Below are 21,585 nucleotides of genomic sequence, written 5' to 3'. Positions count from 1 at the left end.
TTTTTGAAAGAAGTCTCTTAAGATCATGAAGGCTGCATTCATTTGATCAAAAATACAGTAAAAACAGTAATATTGTGAAATAAAATAAAATAAATAAAAACTGTTTTCTATGTTAATATATTTTAAAATGTCATTTATTCCTTTGATGACAAAGCTGAATTTTCATCATCATTACTCCAGCCTTCAGTGTCACATGACCTTTCAGAAATCATTTTATCACAGGAATAAAATATATAAAAAAAGATAGAAAACAGTTGTTTTAAATTTTTGATCAAATAATAATTTACCCATGGCATTCAAGACTTCTTTCAAAAACATTTTAAAAATCTTATTTATTCCAAACCTTTGACCAGTAGTGTGTTGTAATTTATATTATGATATTTGCTGAAATACTTGATGCTTTGATGCTCAGGAAATATTCTGATGCTTTATGTATTATTATTCAGGAATTCCCACACCGAAGCTGGAGTGGTTAAAAAATGCCGTCCCCCTCTCCACACTGAACAACCCTCGATACAAACTTACGTCTTCTTCCATGGTTCTACAAGTACGGAGAGTACAGCCGGAAGATGCCGGAATATTCCAGTGCTTCGCTGAAAACTTGGCCGGAGAAATCCAGGCACATACCAACTTGGTCGTCACAAGTAAGATGAATAGTTATAGGAATATTTCACCCAAAAATGCAGTTCTGCCATCATTTACTCACCCACATGTTGTTCCAAACTCATATGACTGATTGTCTTTTGGTAGATATTTTGAATTTATTTTTTGTGCTTGAGAGCCCAAATATGCTTTCATTGTATGGACACAAGAAATTCTTCAAAATCTTTTTTTATTTTTTATTATTATCATTTTTTTCTTGAGAAAAAGAAAAGTCATGTGTTTGGAACAACATTAGGGTGAGTAATTGATGACAGGATTTTCATTTTTGGGTGAATCATTGCTTCAAGCTAATGGGAAGATGAAGCATAAATACAGCCATGGATGTTTTAAAAGTCAGTGATCTCGCTCTCTTTTCCTCTCGGTTGTGAATTGATCAGGGAGTTCAGAGACCTCTCATTGATCTGTGTAATTAATCAGTGTCTACTGAGAGATCAACCTTTAACACACACACACACACACACACACACACACACACACACACACACACACACACACACACACACACACACACACACACACACACACACACACACACACACACACACACACACACACACACACACACACACAGCACTTAATCAACACCTCCAGCTCTCTCCCGCTTAGTCATCCTCATCTCTCTTTTGCTCTCAAGCTTCATTTCAGTTCACACCATTTTTTATTGAAGTTTAAGGGTTTTAAATTTAGGTACATTCATCAAGTAAATAATTAACAAGTGAATAATGATGGATGTTATAATAGTGGTGTGATATTTAGAGCAGAAGTTTGTTCACTCCAAAATACTGCATGTACCGGTATGTTTAAGCAGTGACCCCAGATACTTAAACACTTAAGTCTCACATAAAATGTATGAATTTAATTTCATTAGATAATATCAAAATATGAAACCAACCATCTGCAGACAAATAATGCTTGAGCTACACTACCATTCAAAAGTTTGAGGTCAGTAAGATTTTACAAATGTCTCATATGCTACTGTATTGATAAAAATACAGTAAAACATTAATATTGTGAATGTTATTACAATTTAAAATAACAGTTTTATATCCTAATATACTTTTAAAATTTAATTTATTCCTGTGATGACAAAGCTTACTTTTCTTCAAAAATCATTCTAATAAGCTGATTTTTTTTTTTGCCCAAGAAACATTTCTGATGTGCTTCATATTTTTGTGGAAACCGTTATACCTGTGTGTGTGTTTGTTCTTCATCATCATGATTCTGTTAACTAAAACATCACTTGTGACAGATTCTATTTATTAATAGAAAGTATTAAAGAGCAACATTTATTTTAAAGATTTTTTTGTAGCAATGTCTTTACTGTCTTTTATCAGTTTAAATGCATCCTTGGTGAATAAAAGTAGTCATTTTCTTTAAAAAAATGAAATACAATCTTACTGACCCCAAACTTTTACTCCTGAAGTAAGAGATTTTAAACATTGTCACACAAATAATGTTTTTAAGTGTATCTCAAGATACTGTATGTTAGAGTAAGTGACATCTAAGACTATATTAAATTGTGTTTTGCTTTTTTCCCCCTAATAATTATTAAAAATAGTTGTTTTTTGGCTCACATTACAGCTCATATTAATGAAATTTGTTTGAAAAATTCATTTGTCATGCTGAAGGACAATTTTAATTAACTTAAAGTCCCTCTGTAGTCTTTAAACTCATCTTTGATCACCAAAATTACATATTTAAACGTGTTTTCCTTGAAAAAAATGTCTTCTTGCCTTAAAATAGCTTGAATGTAACTCCACACCCTTGCCTCATTTAGTATACTGTACGCGGTTCTATGAATATGCAAATTTGCCTGAATTATTTTTAAGTGCCCAATATTCTTTTTGGGGTCACTCTATATTTGCTTAGATTTTCAGTTTTCTGACTCACTTGTTTTCACGGTAGGCGTGTCACCATCTTTCACCACGCCCCCTTCTGACATCACTGTGACTGACGGAGCGTCAGCTGTCTTCACCTGTGATATATCTGGCGCCCCCAAACCTGCCATTGTTTGGAGGAAAGGTACGTAAATTACATTCACACCTGTTTGCACATCATTTACACGATTAACATGTCAGCAGTTTCGTGACTAACCCCTGTGATTCTCGTAGGTTCTCAGGTGTTAGCGAGCGGATCGGTGCAGATTCCTCGTTTCACTCTGCTGGAGTCTGGAGGCTTACAGATACTACCCATAATGCCGAGCGACGCAGGGAACTACACTTGTTTGGCGTCTAACTCTGAGGGACTGGTCAACGCCACCGTGGCCCTGACAGTCTTGAGTACGAAACTGTAATATTGTGAATAATGTGCTGTTTTTAATGACTTGAAAGTACAAACAAATTTAGCGTATTTGAAATTTAGCACCGACAGGATTGCAGACAATTTCCAAACATGCCTTTTATCAGCAGTCATTGTTTGGCTTAATAGCGGCGGCATTCATTAGCTCGGCTGATTGTAAAGGCATGGCAGAGCACAATATCTGTGAAATGTTAAGTCTTTTGCAGTAATTTCACACCGGAATAGTGTCATCCTTAAATCCCAAGGCCTCGGTTTATCTTGCTGTGCATGCTTAATGATGCTGATGCAGGTTTACGCTTGAGCGTGGGTGCGTGGAAGTGTCTAAGAGCATTTTTGACATCCAGCCTAAATAATGCTGTTTGTGGATTGGCCACTTAAAAGGAAAGCAAGAAGTCTCTCTGATTAAAACTACAGCGTGTAATTTATGCACCGTTGGCAGCGCCAAACAGAATGTCAGAATAACTGTCCTTGTCTACATTGTTCAGACAAAAAAGATAGTCCCGCCCCAAACTCACACCATTGGTTGAGCTGGAAGTTGACATGTCGGGCCGCACAGCGACGGTATTTGCAACATACAAATGGCTGACTTATAGTTGTCAGTGAGCATTAAACTGGAAGATAGCGTTTTAATGCTGAAAACGTTACATGCATTAGCTTTAATCAAGTCAATTGGACCCAGTGGGTTATGTGTGTGAGAGAATTTGTTCATTCGCTTAGCCGTACTATATGGTCATTGAGACGCAGTGTGAATATTCGAACGTTCATGCTTTGTAAATTTCATTCTGTTTTGCTAATGAAGCTGTCAGTGGGAATTACTTAATAGGGTTAAAAGAACTGTGAATAATGATGTTGGTAATGATTAAACTGTGGCGTGATTTTTGTCCTAAACTGCATTTTTTATTAATCAGGTCGAACCTTTATTTCAACACCCCCTGAGGATCAGCGTGTCATTAAGGGAACTACCGCTGTGCTGAACTGCGCGGCAACCCACGACCCCAGAGTCACCGTCAGGTCAGAGCTTGAGCTGAGATGCATGTTGAGGAACATGTTTTTGACATTTTCATTTCAAAAACGTTAGAAAATGTTCTTCTGCTCCGCGAGGTTGGCTTTGGCTAATTAGCAAAGTCAAGCATTACTCTTGTATGCTGTTAATAATTAGGTCATTAGGTTACTGTGATTGTGTCATTGTGTACAGTGCCGAGTAAGACATATTTTGTTGATCCTGGAACAACATTCCTGTCTGAAAATGTTGTACTAATCCTGTACCTACCCCTAAACCTAACCCTACCCATAACTTATCCCTAAATGCAGAGGGAAATAATAGGTGAATAACACTGATGTACAGTAGAAGCACCTAACCCTGGCTGTAAACGTGTCCCTCAAATCTGATTGGTTGATTGGAATGTTGTTCTAAAATCAAAAAAGATTTGATCCAGGAATATGTTGTACTTGGGGAAATCACGTTCACTGTTACTCAAGACCTCTAACATAACTCATTCTGCTCCAGTGGCGCTACAGGCATAAATGAAACCTTAAATCATGCCACTTGAGTACTTTTCTAAGCTATCTGAAGGTGTACTTGAGGTGGATAAACTATGATGGAAATGCAAAATAAATTTATACTGTAGATGCACATCAAAAATAAGTCTCATGACTGAATAATTTGCTCAGATGATTGGCTCTCATAACTGTCTCTTATTTCTACTGAGTGCCAATTTAGTTTTTAGGAAAACGATTTGTTGTTGCAATATTTATGGTTTGCAATCAGCTTCTTTTTGTTTTTTTTGTTGCATAACTTACATTTGCAACTTGGATGTAAACATATCAACAGAGACTTGGACTAGTAAGCAGCAACCTAGCAACAATTCAGAACACCCTACAATTGTTGTTTTCAATAATCTTTTAGTTTTAATATTTTAATAATACGTAAATTGATCTTGCTTTAAGCATATACTACCTTTCAAATGTCTGGGGTCAGAAAGATTTATTTATTTTGAAAGAATTGAATACATTATTGAGCAGGGATGCATTAAATTAAAAATAAAGACATTGATACCATATTATATAGTCTTTATCCATCTTGTTTAGGTCATTATCAAGCACATAGGGAAGAGAAGTCGATATGGAATTTGATGTTGTTCTATTTCAGGAGGATAAGTGTGTTTTCTGCAGGTCTTTGGAGTGTGATATTTTTGGTGGATTATGAGTCATCATAAAGAGTCTCATTTTCCTCAGATATGCATGGAATAAAGGAACCAAGCCGCTGAGCGTGTCGACTGGTGGGCGAGTGTCAATGAAGGAAGGTTCACTCCACATCAGCCAGACGTGGTCCGGAGACATCGGAGATTACACTTGCAGGGTCATCTCACCAGCTGGAAATGACTCCAAAACCACCCGACTGGAAGTCATGTGAGCAAAAATAGACACAAACACACAGATCCTTGCCAACATCCACGTTCGATACGAAACTCTTTGAAGGGACTACACTTGTACAGTACATGTGCGCTCAGTACGTATTGGAGTGCTATTGTAGGAGGAAGATGCTTGGATTCCAGCTGCAGTTCTGAAGCCAAGAGAACCATCCAAAAATGGGCTATAATGATAGGACAGAGGAGGGAGCAGCTGTGATTGTGTGCGTGTGTGTGTGTGTGTGTGTGGATGCGGGAGGAAGATAAAGGGAGAGTAGAATAAGATAGGCCTGATGCCCAAGGCCAAGATCATCTCCTTTGACGACTAGCCAATGTTGCTAAACTTCTGTGGCATCAGGATCTAATTAAACACACACACAAACACGCGCTCAGATATTAATTACTGCTTCTAGATGGCTGAATGTTGTGCTCCCACAGATTGTCATATGGATGGATGCAGAGGAAATCTCATCGATCTTTGAAGTACATGAAATACACCGAGTAACACGAATGACAGTGCGCAGCTTGTTTAATTGGATGCGTTTGAAAATATTGTTGACAATCAGAAAAATACAAACTCACCAAATCAACCGAAAAGGCGTAAAAGCTTGTCTTTTGTGTCAAAAGCCTTCATAAGTCTTTCTTAACCAAGTATGTACATGATTGCATATACAGTACCGTTCAAAGGTTTGGGGTCAGTAAGGACATGAGATCACAGCAATAGCAAACGATCCAATCAATTCCAGATGGACAAAATCATTATATTTTTTCTTGATTGAGAAGTCGTTTCACTCGGATATACGTCACTGTAAGGAAGAACAGACCAACGCAACTTCCGTTTCGTTCCGGCTTTAATACTTGTATTCAGCATGGATGCATTAAATTGATTAAAAGTGTCAGTAAAGACTTAAATTGTTACAAAAATATGTTTTTATGCATTCAATAATCCTGCAAAAAAATGTGTTCACAGTTTCCACAAAAATATTAAAGGGATAGTTCACTTTGAAATTAATTTTTGGTATGTTTTAGCTTACCTCAAGGGCATCCAAGATGTAGGTGTCTTTGTTTCCGCAGTAGTTTCAATTTTGATATTTTTAGGTCAAACCGTTCTTGTCTGTCAGTCATATAATGCAGGTCTATGGTCACCACCTCAAAGAGCATGCACAGAGAAGTCCAAATTAAACATGATTTAATGACTCGTAAATGTAAGTACAGATTGATGGCCTAAGACACGAAACGAGCGGTTTGTGTGAGAAACCGAACAGTATTTATATCGTTTTTACCTCTTGTAACCACAGCCACGTCCAAGTGATCTGAGGGCGCCGGCGCTTCGGTCTGCGCAAGCGCCGGAAGTGATCTCTCGCGCGTGTACGTCACTCATTGTTTACACAGAGATTTCGGAAGTGTTACCTTTCACTGTGAAGATCTAAACATATTTAGATATACAGGAAATCGCAATGGAAGACGATTTCGATATATCAACAGACAACGTTGAATTTTTTTCACAACCATATTTTGATAACTTCCGGCGCTTTCCGGCACTTGCGCAGACCGAAGCGCCGGCGACCTCAGATCACTTGGACGTGGCTGTGGTTACAAGAGGTAAAAACGATATAAATACTGTTCGTTTTCTCACACAAACCGCTCGTTTCGTGTCTTAGGCCATCAATGCGTACTTACATTTACGAGCCATTAAATCATGTTTAATTTGGACTTCTCTGTGCATGCTCTTTGAGGTGGTGACCATAGACCTGCATTATATGCCTGACAGACAAGAACGATTTGACCTAAAAATATCAAAATTGAAACTACTGCGGAAACAAAGACACCTACATCTTGGATGCCCTTGAGGTAAGCTAAAACATACCAAAAAATGTTTTCAAAGTGAACTATCCCTTTAAGTACAGTAACTGTTTTCAACATTGATTATAAAAAAATAATAATAATTGGTCCACTAAATCAGCATATTAGAATGATTTCTGAAGGATCAGGCCATTAGTCAGATAGTCCCATCCCAAACTCGTGCCATTGGTTTAGCCAAATGCTGCTGTGTTGCTACTTTTCGGGGAAATCCACCTACAAGCTTACATTTTTGTGCTTATAAGAAATTATTTATCTGCGTAAAAATTGTGAGTGCATACACACTTGCATAATCGAATCAGAGCTCATCTTGGAGAAAACCCGAGAAATGTTACAAATCATCAATCATACAAAACATAACTGAAATAAACTATGATTTGCAAATGCGCTTAAAGTACTGCAATGTAATGCAATTCTTTTAGTACTACTTAACGGAACTCATAATAAAGCAATATTTAATTTAAGACACGCTAGTCTGTGAGAGAAACTGGGTTTCGACAGACTTTTGAAAAGGAATCCTTACAGCTGACATTTAAATTATGAGATACAAATTGAAAACACATGCAATTTGAATAATAACAATAATACCTTTGACAGTCACATTAAGATAACAGAGCACCACAATATACTCCTACCTTTAATAATACAGCCTGCAAACTCTGTTGAAAGAAAACTCATCAGACGGTTGAAGGAGAGGCAATGCTTCACATGCTAATGTGATTTCACAGGCGTTCAAGTTAATCTCATGCAGTGGACAGGTCCTCTTATTACCACATGTTAGACGATGGCTGAGCAGTGCCTCGCTTTAAACAATATTAGATGTTATTGCATATTTAGGCTGCTGTGACAGATGGGCAAAAAAAAAAACCTGTCACACACATATTACAAGCATCTGCAAAGGACATAATTGTATTATGTGATATTGTAATGTAGTTTTCATAAATGTAATGTTGTTGTAGGAACAGTGGAACTTTTGATCTTGTAACATAGTGAAAAGTAATGTTAAAGAGTTAGTTCACACAAAAATGAAACTTCTGTCATCATTTACTCACCCTCATGTTGTTCAAAATCTTCATGACTTACTTTGTGTGAAAAAACAAAAGGTGTTGAGTTGACTGTCCATGCTGCTCTTTTACAGTACATGAACCAAAAATTTCCAAAAGCACAATAAAAGTAGTCTGTTTTGCACATATTCAAAGTTTTATGTCACGATCCCTAAAATCAGCGGCTCTGACATTATTCCAAATATCTTCTTTTGTGTCCATCGCAATATAGAAAATCATACTGGGTTGAAATGACATAAGGGGGAGAAACAGAAATTTGAATTTTGTATCACTATTCCTTTAATATTATAGTATTCATCAATGAATGTTGTAATTTTTTTAAACCAACAGTTTTTGTTATTTTTGAAATGGAAATTAAAAATTCTATTTAGTAACTAAAAAAAACCCATACTTTTTGTCAAAGAATGTTTTTGTATGTAAGCTGCCTAGGATCTTTTTGATATCCCACAAACCCCTTGCAGCCATGGTGAACACTTTTTGCTTGCAGAAGGTTTTCTTCAGTGATAATGCATCCATTTGTCCTCCGCTGAACTTATTGATGTATCTGAATATATAAGCCTAAAGGCTGTTTATGCTATTTAAGTCAAGCATCTCTACTATTGCCCATAGTTAGGGTGAGTGATTTGAACTCATAACTCTTTCTACACTGTTTGTGCAACAGACATGAATGATACCTCAAACCTGACTTGACTTAATTTGAAAACAAACTAAAAAATCTATATTTCAAGAAGTCTGAAGTCATTTAATAGTTTTGCGTGAGAAAGAGCGAAATTTAAATCAGAATTTGAGAAATCATCCTTAAAATTTAACAGGAGAAATTGGACAAAGGATATTGTGCATTGATTTGAATTACTGTATTTTTGATCAAATGAAATGCAGCCTTGATGAGCATAAGAGACTTTGGGCCCTATCTTGCACCCAGCGCAATTGACTTTCTACACCGACGCATTTATCATTCCTATTTTGAACCCGACGCACAGCGGACTTTTCCCTCCACAGACGCACGTCGGTAAATTAGGAAATGAACTTGCTCTCCCGGGGCGGTTCAGCGAAAAGAGGAGGCGTGTTCCGGCGCAAACGTTCCCTGGTGCTATTTTGCGGTTTCAGAAAACAATTCCGCCACAGACCAAGAAAAACCTAGTCTAAAGTCAGTGGCGCGTTATTCATATGTTATTTTAAGGACGCATGCTTGGCCATAATGTAGCGTGTGCACAACACACATACACTTTGCTTTCTCATCTACACAGACGCAGCAGATCCAATTTTTGCAAACCATACATAATTACAAGGAAAAATATTACCACACGAGGGAAATCATTGTGGTGTCTATAAAGATGTGAAAAAATAGGCATAAATCTAGCTTACACATTTACCCAAATTATTATAAGCCTGTTTAACCGAAGCTAATTTGGGTGGGTTTCTCCAATCCCCATACAATGTCACTTGACCCTGACGAGAACGTCGGTCTCCTTGGCTGTGAACCGCTCCTGGCGGGCCTGGCAAATCCGCCATTAAAATAGCAATCCGCCATGGAACAAGCGCGCCTGCCTTTAAAGGGAATGTGAGATGACGCTCTGCTTGGTTTATTGCATGTTACGCCCAAACCACACCTATGAGTAATGTAGCTACTTCAGACCAACCCATTTTAGATTTGCGTCGGGCGCAGGCGGCCGAGGTCCACCCACAAAGTTACTTGCGTTTCGTGTTTGATACTTATGTTTCAGATCGTTAAAATAGGGCCCTTTAAATCTTACTGACCCGAAACTTTTGAATGGCACTGTTCATACTTACATGTTTATGGTTTCACATGCTACCAGTTAAAGGGTTAGTTTACCCAAAAATCACTCTCATGTCCTTCCAAACCCATAAAACATTAATTCATCTTCGGAACACAAATGAAAATCTGTTCGATGAAATCTGAGAGCTTTCTGTCCATCCATTGACAGCTACTCAACTACCACTTTCAATCCCCAGAAAGGTAGTAAAGTCATCATTAAAAAGGAGACCAGTGAAATATATATATATATATATATATATATATATATATATAAAATATTCCAGTGAAATGGAACTTTTTACCCATCCCTCGCTCATAGCAGACTGACGGTTGGAGGGAGTGGTTGAGGATATTCTACCCAGAGCCGTCAAACTGCCGTCATCAGAGAAGGAACGCCATTCCAGAGCGGAAGCATTTTCAGATTTTGATTAAAGATTACCAGGACAAACATTTTTCTGTATATTAACTTGCACGGATTCATTTTTCACCACAAGACTAGTAATGTGCATTAACAAACTAAATAGATTCAATATTGATTTCATGATGACTTTAGTGACAGAATTTCCATTTTTGGTTGAACTAACCTTTTAACCTGTACAATTCACAGAGGCTGAGACAAAAGTTTTGTACTATTTGTATTTGAATTGTATTTGAATTTTGTTTTAATGTGCTGCAGTGCAAAATGCATATATGCAAATTTTGATTATTTATTTGGTTATCTCTGTCTTTTTAGAGAACTTCCCCATTCTCCACGTAACCTGCAGGTGTCTCTGAATGAGACTGACAGCAGGACAGTTCTTCTGTCGTGGGTTCGGCCCTTTGATGGGAACAGCCCTCTACTGCATTACATCATTGAGCTCTCTGAGAACAGTAAGTGTGTGTGTGTGTGTGTGTGTGTGTGTGTGTGTGTGTGTGTGTGTGTGCGCTATTTATATGAGCTTTGGCATATGGTTTATTAAACCTAATGCACCTTAGCTGCAGCTTTCAATTAAGCTGGTTTGCAGCCAGTGGATTCCACCGAAGAAGTTCTCTGTCATTTACCTCTCGCTGTCTTTCTCCCTGAGCTCTAAAAAACAGACAGACAGGCTAAAGTGAGTGAGAAGAGAAGAGAAATGGAATCTGATTGTAATGGAGGGTAGTGGGACGAGGTTTGTTTTCACTGTATTATGCCAAGACTGTTATTGGTGGAAGAGATAGTGACAGGAAACACAGAGAGAGAGAGAGATTGATTTGTGTATCGTCAAAGGAAAAACAATGAAAAATGTGGGTGGGGCGGAGGTGCTGGATGCCTATTAAACACCAAGACCTTTCTCTCCTCATATACACACACACACGTGCGTGCATGTGTGGGTGTGTATGTATGCATCCCTGTGGCTTAATATTTACTATTCCTGATGAATTTGTGATTTATTTTTGCAGTTGCTCATAGTTTCTGTCTTCTTTTCTCTTGGGTCCGCTTGAGTGGTTTCACCATCTAAATTGTTCATTGATCTGCTTCCCATCATTTTTAATGTACTGCAAACGCACACACAAACACACACTCTCATATATTGGTTGTTGTGGGTTGTAACGCCTCCAGAATAAACAACAGCGCTGTCAAATTCATAATTTACCCAAGTGCTGTAAAGAAAGAGATAATTCAAACAACTGATCATAAATCAAGTAAAATACCTAAGATAAAAACAATACTCCCCTTTGAGACTTATTTTTTTGTCTTTAGAAGTGAGAAATAATCTCATTACATTTATAAGTACTGTTTTACATTATAGTGAGGCAGTTAAAAGTGATTTCTGTAGAGTTTGTGGAAGTGACAGAAAGATATATCGTCCAGGACGAATAGTCGGCTGATATTTGGCTATTTTGAAATTATTAATAACTTAAATGCTTCTAGTTTTTGCCTAATTTCAATTTTGAAATCTACAGCCTACAAATAGGATACATTTTTTTGTTTTCAATTTATTTTTCGTGAATTTTGATGAAATGTTTAAGGATTTGTTCAATTTGATCAAATTTGTACACATTTTATTTTCTTATTTGCTTTCATTAAATTAAATAGTGTGTATACTACTAGAATTCATACTGAATTAAATTCATAGGCTGTTTGTATTTATAATAAATTAAAGAAAAAATATTTTGATGTTAATAGTTATTTTAAATTGGAATAATATATCACAATGTTACTGTTTTTACTGTATTTTTGATCAAATAAATGCAGCCTTGGAGAAAAAATGGTGCCTTGGAGCCTTGGTGACCACAACCCCTCTGGATCCTTTTTTGGAAAATGTCAGATTTGGGATTTTTGCATTCCGGCATTTGTTTTTTAAATGATCCGGCAATAACAAGTGCATTGTATGGCGTGCATGTGAGAGAGACAGAGCGAGTGTGGGTTTATGCAGATATATTTAAAGGTTGGGTTTTGCTATTGGCCCTCAGCCTCAAGCTATATATATATATATATATATATATATATTCAGCTTTCTTAAGTTCAAAATCACTCTCAATAGTTGGTGGCGGTGCGAGTCAAAATGTGAAAAAAGACAGTCAACCATATTTTTTTCATTTTCCACGAGTAAAGCTAATGATATTTCTGATCAAAAGAGATCCCGGGGAGATGGAACTGCTAATACTAATCAGGATAGCGGGAGACACAAGTAACGGGTGTTAGATCAGTCAGAATCAGAAATCGATGTAATGGAAGAGCCAATGACATTAAAGGTGAGAGAGAATATCACTGATGAACTAAATAATATTTGTAGCTATATACATGTAGCTCAATGTAGCTATATACATGTAGTTAGGGCCGTACAGAAACTTATGAATTATGCTTTTAAACTGTAGTTGTGCCATCACCACTTAGTGACATCACTGTATGTTCGGGGAAAACTTAATTTTGTCTGTTTGTTGTTCTTGACAGATTCTCCATGGAAAGTCTACATGGCTGATGTTAGCCCTACACTAACCAGTTTGCTAGTAATTGGTCTAACGCCAGCAAGAACGTACCAGTTCAGAGTTTGTGCTGTCAATCAGGTGGGACGTGGACAGTACAGCGCTGAGACAAACAGGTAAGCAGTCACAAGCTAACATCTTAATCGACATGCTTAGCATATCGCTAACTGGTTAAGTAAAGCTCTATTATAGCTAAAACAAGATGAATGTTTTTGATCAGGCATTGAGGAAGGGGAACGGATCTTGCAACAGGCCCATGCTAATGAGCTAAACCCTGATTCCTTGATTGTAGCAACCCAATTTACAGGCAATCCCAAAACCCTTTCAATCCTGACTATTGTAACTAACATAGCCAGTCAAGCAGATTGGAACTGGTAATTTTCACCAACTATTGCCATTTTTGTGTGTCCGACACACGCACACACATCCTCAGTCAGTCAGAGAGAATGTTATTAAATGTGAGGACAAGATTTGAACCCTGTCAAAAGAAAGGCTGATTGTAATTGAATTACATGAGAGCTTTCATCACTGGCTCTGATTGTGAGCCATTATGACACACAGGCAGAAGAAAAAAAAACGCTTCCATATCCAGGAATACTATGAAGGTGTGAGAAATAGCATTTCTCAAAGCCAATTCCACACGGTGAAAGAATGTAAAATACAAGTTTGGCTGGAGGGAAGGACACTTCAGCACATACAGAGGCTACTGCGTTTTATGCTCTCTGTTTTGTTTTGTGAATTTTTATTCACGCATAAATTGGCACACATCACAATGAATGCATTCCAAATCGAATCAAATCGCTCAAAGAACTTAAAAGTCCTGAAAAGTTCAAATGGCTATTTTTCAAGCACTAATGCACATGCCAAGCACTCTTTGCTTAACGGCAGGAAGAAGGGCCTGCTCAATCACCAAGGACATGTTGAAAAAGCTTGTCATGCTGTTTTCTAGTTCTTAGCTTTCACTTGAAGCCAGTCTCCATTTAACCGACATTGGCAGCTTATATTCAATGGTAACAGTTGAGCCAAAGACTCCCTCTGCGCTCATATGTGAAATGCTCTACTGCTCAGGTTTGATTGGTCCTGAAGTGGAATGTTTTTTTTTTTTATTCACTAATGTTCAGTGCTGTCTTTAATGCTATTGTAACAGTTCTGATATAGAATAAATACTTAATACTAAAACAATGCATTTTGTTTCAGGTATTAATTTGTAGTTTGCTCACGTTTGACCCTACAGAAATGATCAAAAGTGTATTCTATTCAAATAGTTTTAATTCATATTTCATTTTTCTAATCAATTTATACAATCAAATATTTAATTCTGATTAATTAGAAGTCGGTATGTAGTTTGTTTTGGTATATACTCCTGGTCAGAAGTTACGTTTTGTTTCTAAAATAAATGCATTCAGCAAGGATGCTTTCAATGAATCAAAAGTGACAGTAAAGACACTCATAATGTTACAAAAGATTTATTTTTAAAATAAATGCTGTCCTTTTAGAACTTTTTTGAAGAAAAAAAAACACTTTTATTCAACAAGGACACTCAATTCAATTGACCGAAGGTGACAGTATACTTTTACATTGTATTTCAATGTGTTTCAATTTAATGCTGTTCTATTGAAACTTCTATTTATCAAAAATCCTGAAAACCTGCATCAAGGTCTCCACAAAAATATTACGCAGCACAACTGATTTCAATATTGATAATAATAGGAAATGTTTCTTGAACAGCAAATCAGCATATTGGAAACATTTCTGAACATGTGACACTGAGGACGGTAGTGTGTATATATTTTTATCAATTGACAGACCTAATTACTGTACTTGAGACTTCACTTTGTCACTTGTGACTTGTCAGATCTGATGTCTGTATTCAATATTTCAAGTATTTTTCCCCTTCTCTTTTAAACGGATGCAATGTGCTCATATTTATCTGTAATACTATTGACAACAACTCAATATGCAATAATCCAGTAAGTAAGTCAACCATGTCTGAACCTATTAGCAACACTGAAAACAGATTTGCAACATGCCAAATCCATCAGTTACTGGCACAATTACAACAACTCTGTCCTTTAAAAACTCAGACAACAATTAGGGTATCCACTAACTAATGTGAGCTGGCAGTCAACTTAAAGGGAGAGTTCACCCAAAATTGCAATTCTGTCTGACTTTCGTTCATCTTCAAAACACAAATGAAGATCTTTTTAATGAAATCTGGCATGAAACCATTGGCAGCATACGCAACTACCACTTTAACGCTTCAAAAAGTTCATAAAAAAAGTTTAATCCATATGAATTGAGTGGTGTAGTCCAAAATTGTATGATGAGACACTATCACTTTATATGATTAACAAATTGAATTTAGGCTTTTATTCACATATAATCATGCAGTGAACATAAACAGAAGCTCAACCGAACCTGCTTGATGCTCAAGAACAAAACTCTTGCTGAAGCTCAAACGCGCTGCGTAACACGAGAATGAACTTCATTGGTTCTCGCACGTCAAGCGAACATGTTTGAGCTTTTGTTTACCACAACTGATGTGTTTTACATGTGAATAAAAGCCTAAATTAAATCTGTTTATCATATAAAGCGATCGTGTCTCCTCAGAAAATTTGGACTAAACCTCTCAATTCATATGGATTAGTTTTACAATCTCTTTTTGAACTTTTTGAAGCGTAAAAGTGGTAGTTGTGTAGTTGTTAATGGAGGGACAGAAAGCTCTCAGATTTCATTAAAAATACTTTCATTTGTGTTCCGAAGATGAACGAAAGTCTTACGGGTTTGGAACGACATGAGGGTGAGTAATTAATGAAAGATTTAAAAATTTTGGGTGAACTATCCCTTTAACATTTAACTGACCTCATGAATCCATAAAAAAAAAACTGGATTTGTACAGAAATTGTACAATTTAGGGTAATTTATCAAATCTTGATAGTGTACTATTCAACTCTGTTACCACAATGACAGACACCATGCACACACTCTTAGCCCTGATGTGTAAAACAGTGATTTTGACTCATGTCTGGTATAAAAACAAAGACGTTTCATTGTTAGTTTAGTTTTAACTTAAAGATAAATAGCTGGTTTTAAAAGACAGTTTTTAATTGACAAATACAATTTCCTGTACTGTATGTTTTACATATACATATTCCAAATCAGTGTTTAAATGTAATTAAAATAACCACGTATCTTTCAAACTGAATCTTTCATTTAAAATGCTCAGTTAAAACAAGAGGAAACGACGGAGGAGAGCGAGAGTGAGAAGATGAAGACGAACAGAAACACAAAAAATCAAATATTGATGGAGAGGGCACTTATTAAAATTTGAGCACCTATCTGCTTTGGCCTCGTTTCCAATTAATGTCAGGATCATCATCAGTTATATGAAAAATTTAAATCTCTATTTCTTTTATTCTTCTTATTCATTTTTTCGGCAAAGTACCATCAAAGGAATAGTATAATAACCCAGAATATGTACTAAAAAGTATTTTTTTTTTATTCCATTGATTCAGGAGTGTTTCATATCTAGAAGTACATTCATATTTGGCACACCGTAAACAAAGCCAATGTCCAGCTAACTTTTTTATTGAGTTTTTTACAAGAGCAAACTCAGCATTTATCCTTTGCATGTAATTAATAAACAGCAATTAATGCCATTATGACTAAAACAATATAATAGAAATCCCCTCAATACCCAACCCCACACCTCTGGTACGGCGAAAGAAACAACGTGATAGACTAAAATAACCGCTTCTAAGCCTTTTAAATTGGTTTAGGATGATTATTGTTTATTTGACAAAACATCAATCAGACTTAGCAACTTTCCTACGAGATTGCTTGCTTGAGGCACTTTAGGCCTTGCTCACTTAATCAAGCTAATAACCTTTAAACCGCAGATTAGAGCGAAGGATTGTTTATCGCCTGCTCTGGGGATCTACAGTCTCTAGAATCCTGCAGACAGACTTTGAGAGCTAAAGCCCACGGTATTGATCAAATTGAGAAATTAAAGGGTTCACTGATTTACACTAATGGGGTCAAGCTAAAACAGATCTTTCTGTTTCTGTAGCATCTAACTGCTGATACATATCATTTTGATATGATATGAGCTGAAATTTCATGTTGTCAAGTGTTAACATTTTAGTGCTTAATTTGGAAAAATGATTCACATCACAGGAAACAAGAGGTGTTGATGGTAAGATTTTGGGATTTGTCAGTGCTATCCATGGTTTCTCAGGGTTCACATTTCCACCTGTTTAGCTCTTCGTAGCCAGATTAGGGGAAGAAACATTGCCTTTTATGCTTTTTTAAAGACATTTCTTTTACAGAATGCAGAATACAGTATGTGCGTTTTTAAGCCGATCATTTTGATTAAACAGCAAATGTACACTACTGTTCAAAAGTTTGGGGTCAGTAAGATTTTTAATGAATTTTTTAATTAAAAGAAGCCTCATATGCTCACCAAGGCTGTTTCATTACAACAGTAATATTGTGAAACCTGACAATAACTCGGATTTAAAATGGATTTTCAGCATCGTTAGTCCAGTCTTCAGTGTCACATGATCCTTCAGAAATCATTCTGATAGGCTGACTTTGTGTTCAAGAAACATTTTTTTTAATATTTTCAGTGTCAGGGTTAATATTTTTGTAATATTTTTAATAGGATTTTTGATAAATAGAAAGTTCAATAGAACAGCATTTATTTGAAATTAGGGGTGGAACGGTACACAGAAGTCACGGTTCGGTTCATACCTCGGTTCAGACATCACGGTTCGGTACAATTTCGGTACAATGGAGGGAAAAGCAAAACAAAAATGCAAAAGGCATTGTATTTTTTAAATAAGTTTTATTAATAAATGCATAGAACCAGTTTATTTGTAGTGCACTGACAATAGTTTAATATAATTAGTTTATTAATTAAATTAATAAAAAGACAAAAAGACCTTGCGATATGTTTGGTAATTGTACCTGAATTAATTTAAAATTATTTTGCTATCTTTCAGATCAATATATTTGTTTTCCTTAATTTTAATTAACATTATTAATTAACAATGTAACATTATTCTGATTCTGATTCATTATTCTGATCTGAATTTTAAATAATTGATTTCTGTATAAAATAATAGTACCATTAAAAACACATTTGATTTTCTTTTTTAATTTCTTTTTTAATCACACATATAGAATGTGTAAGATTAGTGCTCCGAGGACAAGAAATGAAAACCAATGCAATATGATGAATGTCCAAAAGATGGGACTCACAGACTGTTTTGAAATGGAGTTGGATAAATATGATTTGCTTTTAAAACAGTGTGTGTGTGTGTGTGTGTGTGTGTGTGTGTGTGTGTGTGTGTGTGTGTGTGTGTGTGTGTGTGTGTGTGTGTGTGTGTGTGTGTGTGTGTGTGTGTGTGTGTGTGTGATTTTGGTTGGGTGACTATAGGTTACAGTTTGACAAGAGTTTACAGTGTGACAAAAGCACAATGTTGTGTTTTATTGCGAGTGTACACAAATATAAGTAAACACTTTGCAGGTTTAATGATCTGTATGAACAAAATGATGGAGTATGTTTTTTTTTATGTTTCCACTGTTCGATCGCGCCCGCGCCTCTCTCTCTCTCTCTTGCGCGCGCACACAAACACACACACACACAAACACACACACTCCAGCATTGCAATCTTGACATCGCAGCCTGTTCATTATGCGGTCACACCAAACGCGAATAGAGCGTCAAATTCGCGTCTATCGCGTCTAGTTCGACGCTAGTCCAAAGCGAATAGGACGCGAGTATAAAGCCAACGTTTGAAGTGAACGCGCGTACAGAGCTAAACCGATGGTACAGATTATGTGTCCCTAAAAAACCCGGTATCTAACAGTAGTTCCGCATTACATTAATTAATTTGCACGCGAGTTTTATTTATTTTTATACCCTGTATTCTCTGTGTAAATTCGTGCACCGAACGGTGACGGCCGTACCGTTTCGGTTCAATACGAATACATGTACCGTTCCACCCCTATTTGAAATACATTTTCTTTAGCAATGTAAAAGTCTTTATTGTCCCTTTCGGTCAGTACTGAATCAAATGATACATTTCTTTATTTGAATAGAAGTACACGAAACAGGCTCAAGGTGAAAGTGTACTTAGTGATGATTCTCCTCAGTTTGGTCTTATTTGTGTTGGTCTTATTAGTTGTTTTTACAGTGTTGTGATTGGCTGATACAGAACCAAGGGAAGTTCAGGTTATTCCAGCGAACCCTGTTTACCCCAGCAGGGTCAGTTCTCAGTTTCTCCTGCACTATTTAAGATCTTTTGGATAAACCAGAAAGATCAATTTCAATCTCTCCAAGACTACTGGATAAGCTCTGAAGGAAACTTTTAGTAACTATTGATGCCTCTGAGAAAACTCCCAGATAAGGATCTAAATATTTCTCTTTTATAATGCGATTCTAATGATGTTATCTCTCAGGCTGATGCTGCGAGAGGAACCGCCCAGTGCGCCTCCAAAAAACATTGTGGCGAGCGGCCGTACCAACCAGAGCATCATGGTCCAGTGGCAGCCGCCCCCAGAACCGCAGCTCAATGGAGTCCTGAGAGGCTATGTGCTCAGGTATGGTTTCATGTATGGCTTCAAAATTGTAATATTTCGGTATACTTTAAAGGGATAGTCCTCACACAAATTCATCATTTCATTTACTCACACTCATGTCACTCCAAACTCGTATGATTTTCCTTCTTTTGGGGAACGTAAAAGAAGATACTTTGTTTGTAACAAAACAATTGGTGTTGGTAACTAAACCATTTCGGCTTCCCATTGACTTCCATTGTATGGACAAAAAAGTACAATGCAAGTAAATGGGAGCTGAAACATTTTTGTTACCAACATTCTTAAAAATATCAGAAGAAATGCATACAGGTTTGGAACGACAATATTTTGGATGGCATAGGTAATGTAGTTTTTTACCATGAATTCCACTGTCAAACACGATTATTTTTTAAAAAATAAGCTGAAATAATGCAGGCTGACGGCTTCAGTAATTCTCACAGACTCGTATCTCACAGTAGGTCTGTCTTTAAAGGTTTATAAGTTACCGTTCAAAATCAATTTCCCTATGGAATTTTTACTTCCGGAACCCGACTGTTGCACTCTATAGGGGATGCTATGAGATACAGCATAAGCTGTGCTTACTAAGCCAAGCTTCAGTACTGTTTTTTTTTTTTTCATAATTAAAGAAAGGAATTGAAGCGCCACTCACATTTTCTACAGATGCAATGCAAAAATCTAGTTGAAATTACGAGTGCGTGTGTTTTGTGTTAAAGGTTCACAATCAACTTCCAAAAAAAACCCATCATTCTCTTTCTCTCCCCCTCCCACTCAGGTATAGATTGGCGGGTTTGCCTGGTGAGTTTCAGCTGAAGAACATCACCTGTGCAGAGATTAATTACTGTCTGATTGGAGAGCTCATCATCTGGACGCAGTATGAGATCCAAGTGGCTGCCTACACTGGAGCGGGCCTGGGGGTGTACAGCCAGTCTGTCACTGAATACACACTGCAAGGAGGTTAGACAATCACACGCACACAAATAAACAGAAACAATGCCTCGTCGGTCTGAGCAAACCCTTGATATTTCAAATCTTTTAGGGTGCACATTTGTTTTTGGGTCCAAAAGACCCTCTTTCTCATTAAGCTACCGATATCATAAAGGATCTAGAGTAACCATGGGAACCGTAAAATCCATTAGCTGGCTTTACTGCACAGATCGGCCATCTGAAAGATTATTTCTAAGAAGAGTAAATTTATGGACTCTGGGCAAACAGTGACCGTAGCTCATTAATTAATCTAATTTGCTTTATGTGCGTGAATTTGTGTGTGCGCGGAAGTGTGGGGGTGTTCTGAGATCCTTGGGCCGTGATTATTCATATTATTTAACGTCAGTGTAATGATACTCCTGCAGAGATTAATAGAGACCCAGTGTCCGCAGGAAAAGAGCCTTCTCATAGAGACTGGAACAAGCGCTTTTGTGCGTGTGGTTAGAGGCGTTTTTTTTGTCCCAGTTCAGATTACTGGACACTCTAATGTAACCTTGCGTGATTGTGTTTGAAATGAAAAGGGCAGCAGGACGAATCGGAATGCCCAATCCAATTGAGCAATATCTAATCTGTACTCAACTTGCCAGGCCTGACCTTAAAGGGGCCATCTTAAGCACATTAAGTGTAAGCGGCATTGAGTCTTTATGGAAATATGATCTTGTTCTTTCCACTTCCCGCTCAGGCCTGCTGCATAGCGCCGATAGGCTACAAAAAGGCTTTGAATACAAACTGTATTTCATGTGTATTTGTATGTGATTATCGGTGCTGCTATGAATGATCATTTGAAATATAGAGTAGGCTATGTATAGAAACGGGGGCTTTGGGTGGGCGTTTAAATTCAGAATCCAGGTAGTCATGACAGATATGGTCTCGCAGACCCAGACTTTTGACTATCATCATCATTTCTGTCTGTCCAAAAGCAATTTAGTACAGGTTATTTAAAAAAATAAAAAAATAAAAAACAGTGCCGGATATTCTATTG

At 36.9% G+C, this 21,585-nt stretch overlaps 1 protein-coding gene across 2 annotated transcripts in view; it reads left to right on the top strand.

Annotated features, from left to right (window-relative positions):
* Nucleotides 1-21,585, top strand: part of sdk1b (sidekick cell adhesion molecule 1b) — a 253,762-nt gene that overhangs the window by 176,955 nt on the left and 55,222 nt on the right. For both annotated transcript variants that reach the window (XM_056264558.1, XM_056264557.1), the window contains 9 exons: nt 447-644; nt 2,569-2,685; nt 2,775-2,942; nt 3,870-3,972; nt 5,197-5,370; nt 10,804-10,940; nt 12,985-13,132; nt 19,482-19,622; nt 20,392-20,573. In XM_056264558.1, the coding sequence (XP_056120533.1) occupies nt 447-644; nt 2,569-2,685; nt 2,775-2,942; nt 3,870-3,972; nt 5,197-5,370; nt 10,804-10,940; nt 12,985-13,132; nt 19,482-19,622; nt 20,392-20,573 (1,368 nt within the window). The remainder of the gene's footprint in view (nt 1-446; nt 645-2,568; nt 2,686-2,774; nt 2,943-3,869; nt 3,973-5,196; nt 5,371-10,803; nt 10,941-12,984; nt 13,133-19,481; nt 19,623-20,391; nt 20,574-21,585) is intronic.

This window comes from Rhinichthys klamathensis, unplaced genomic scaffold (assembly GCF_029890125.1).
Source record: "Rhinichthys klamathensis goyatoka isolate OS25496 unplaced genomic scaffold, OSU_Roscu_1.1 h1tg000222l_1, whole genome shotgun sequence".
Lineage (NCBI taxonomy): Eukaryota > Metazoa > Chordata > Actinopteri > Cypriniformes > Leuciscidae > Rhinichthys > Rhinichthys klamathensis.
The sequence above is the reverse complement of the archived record's forward strand: the minus strand, read 5'-3'. Positions and strand labels throughout refer to the sequence as shown.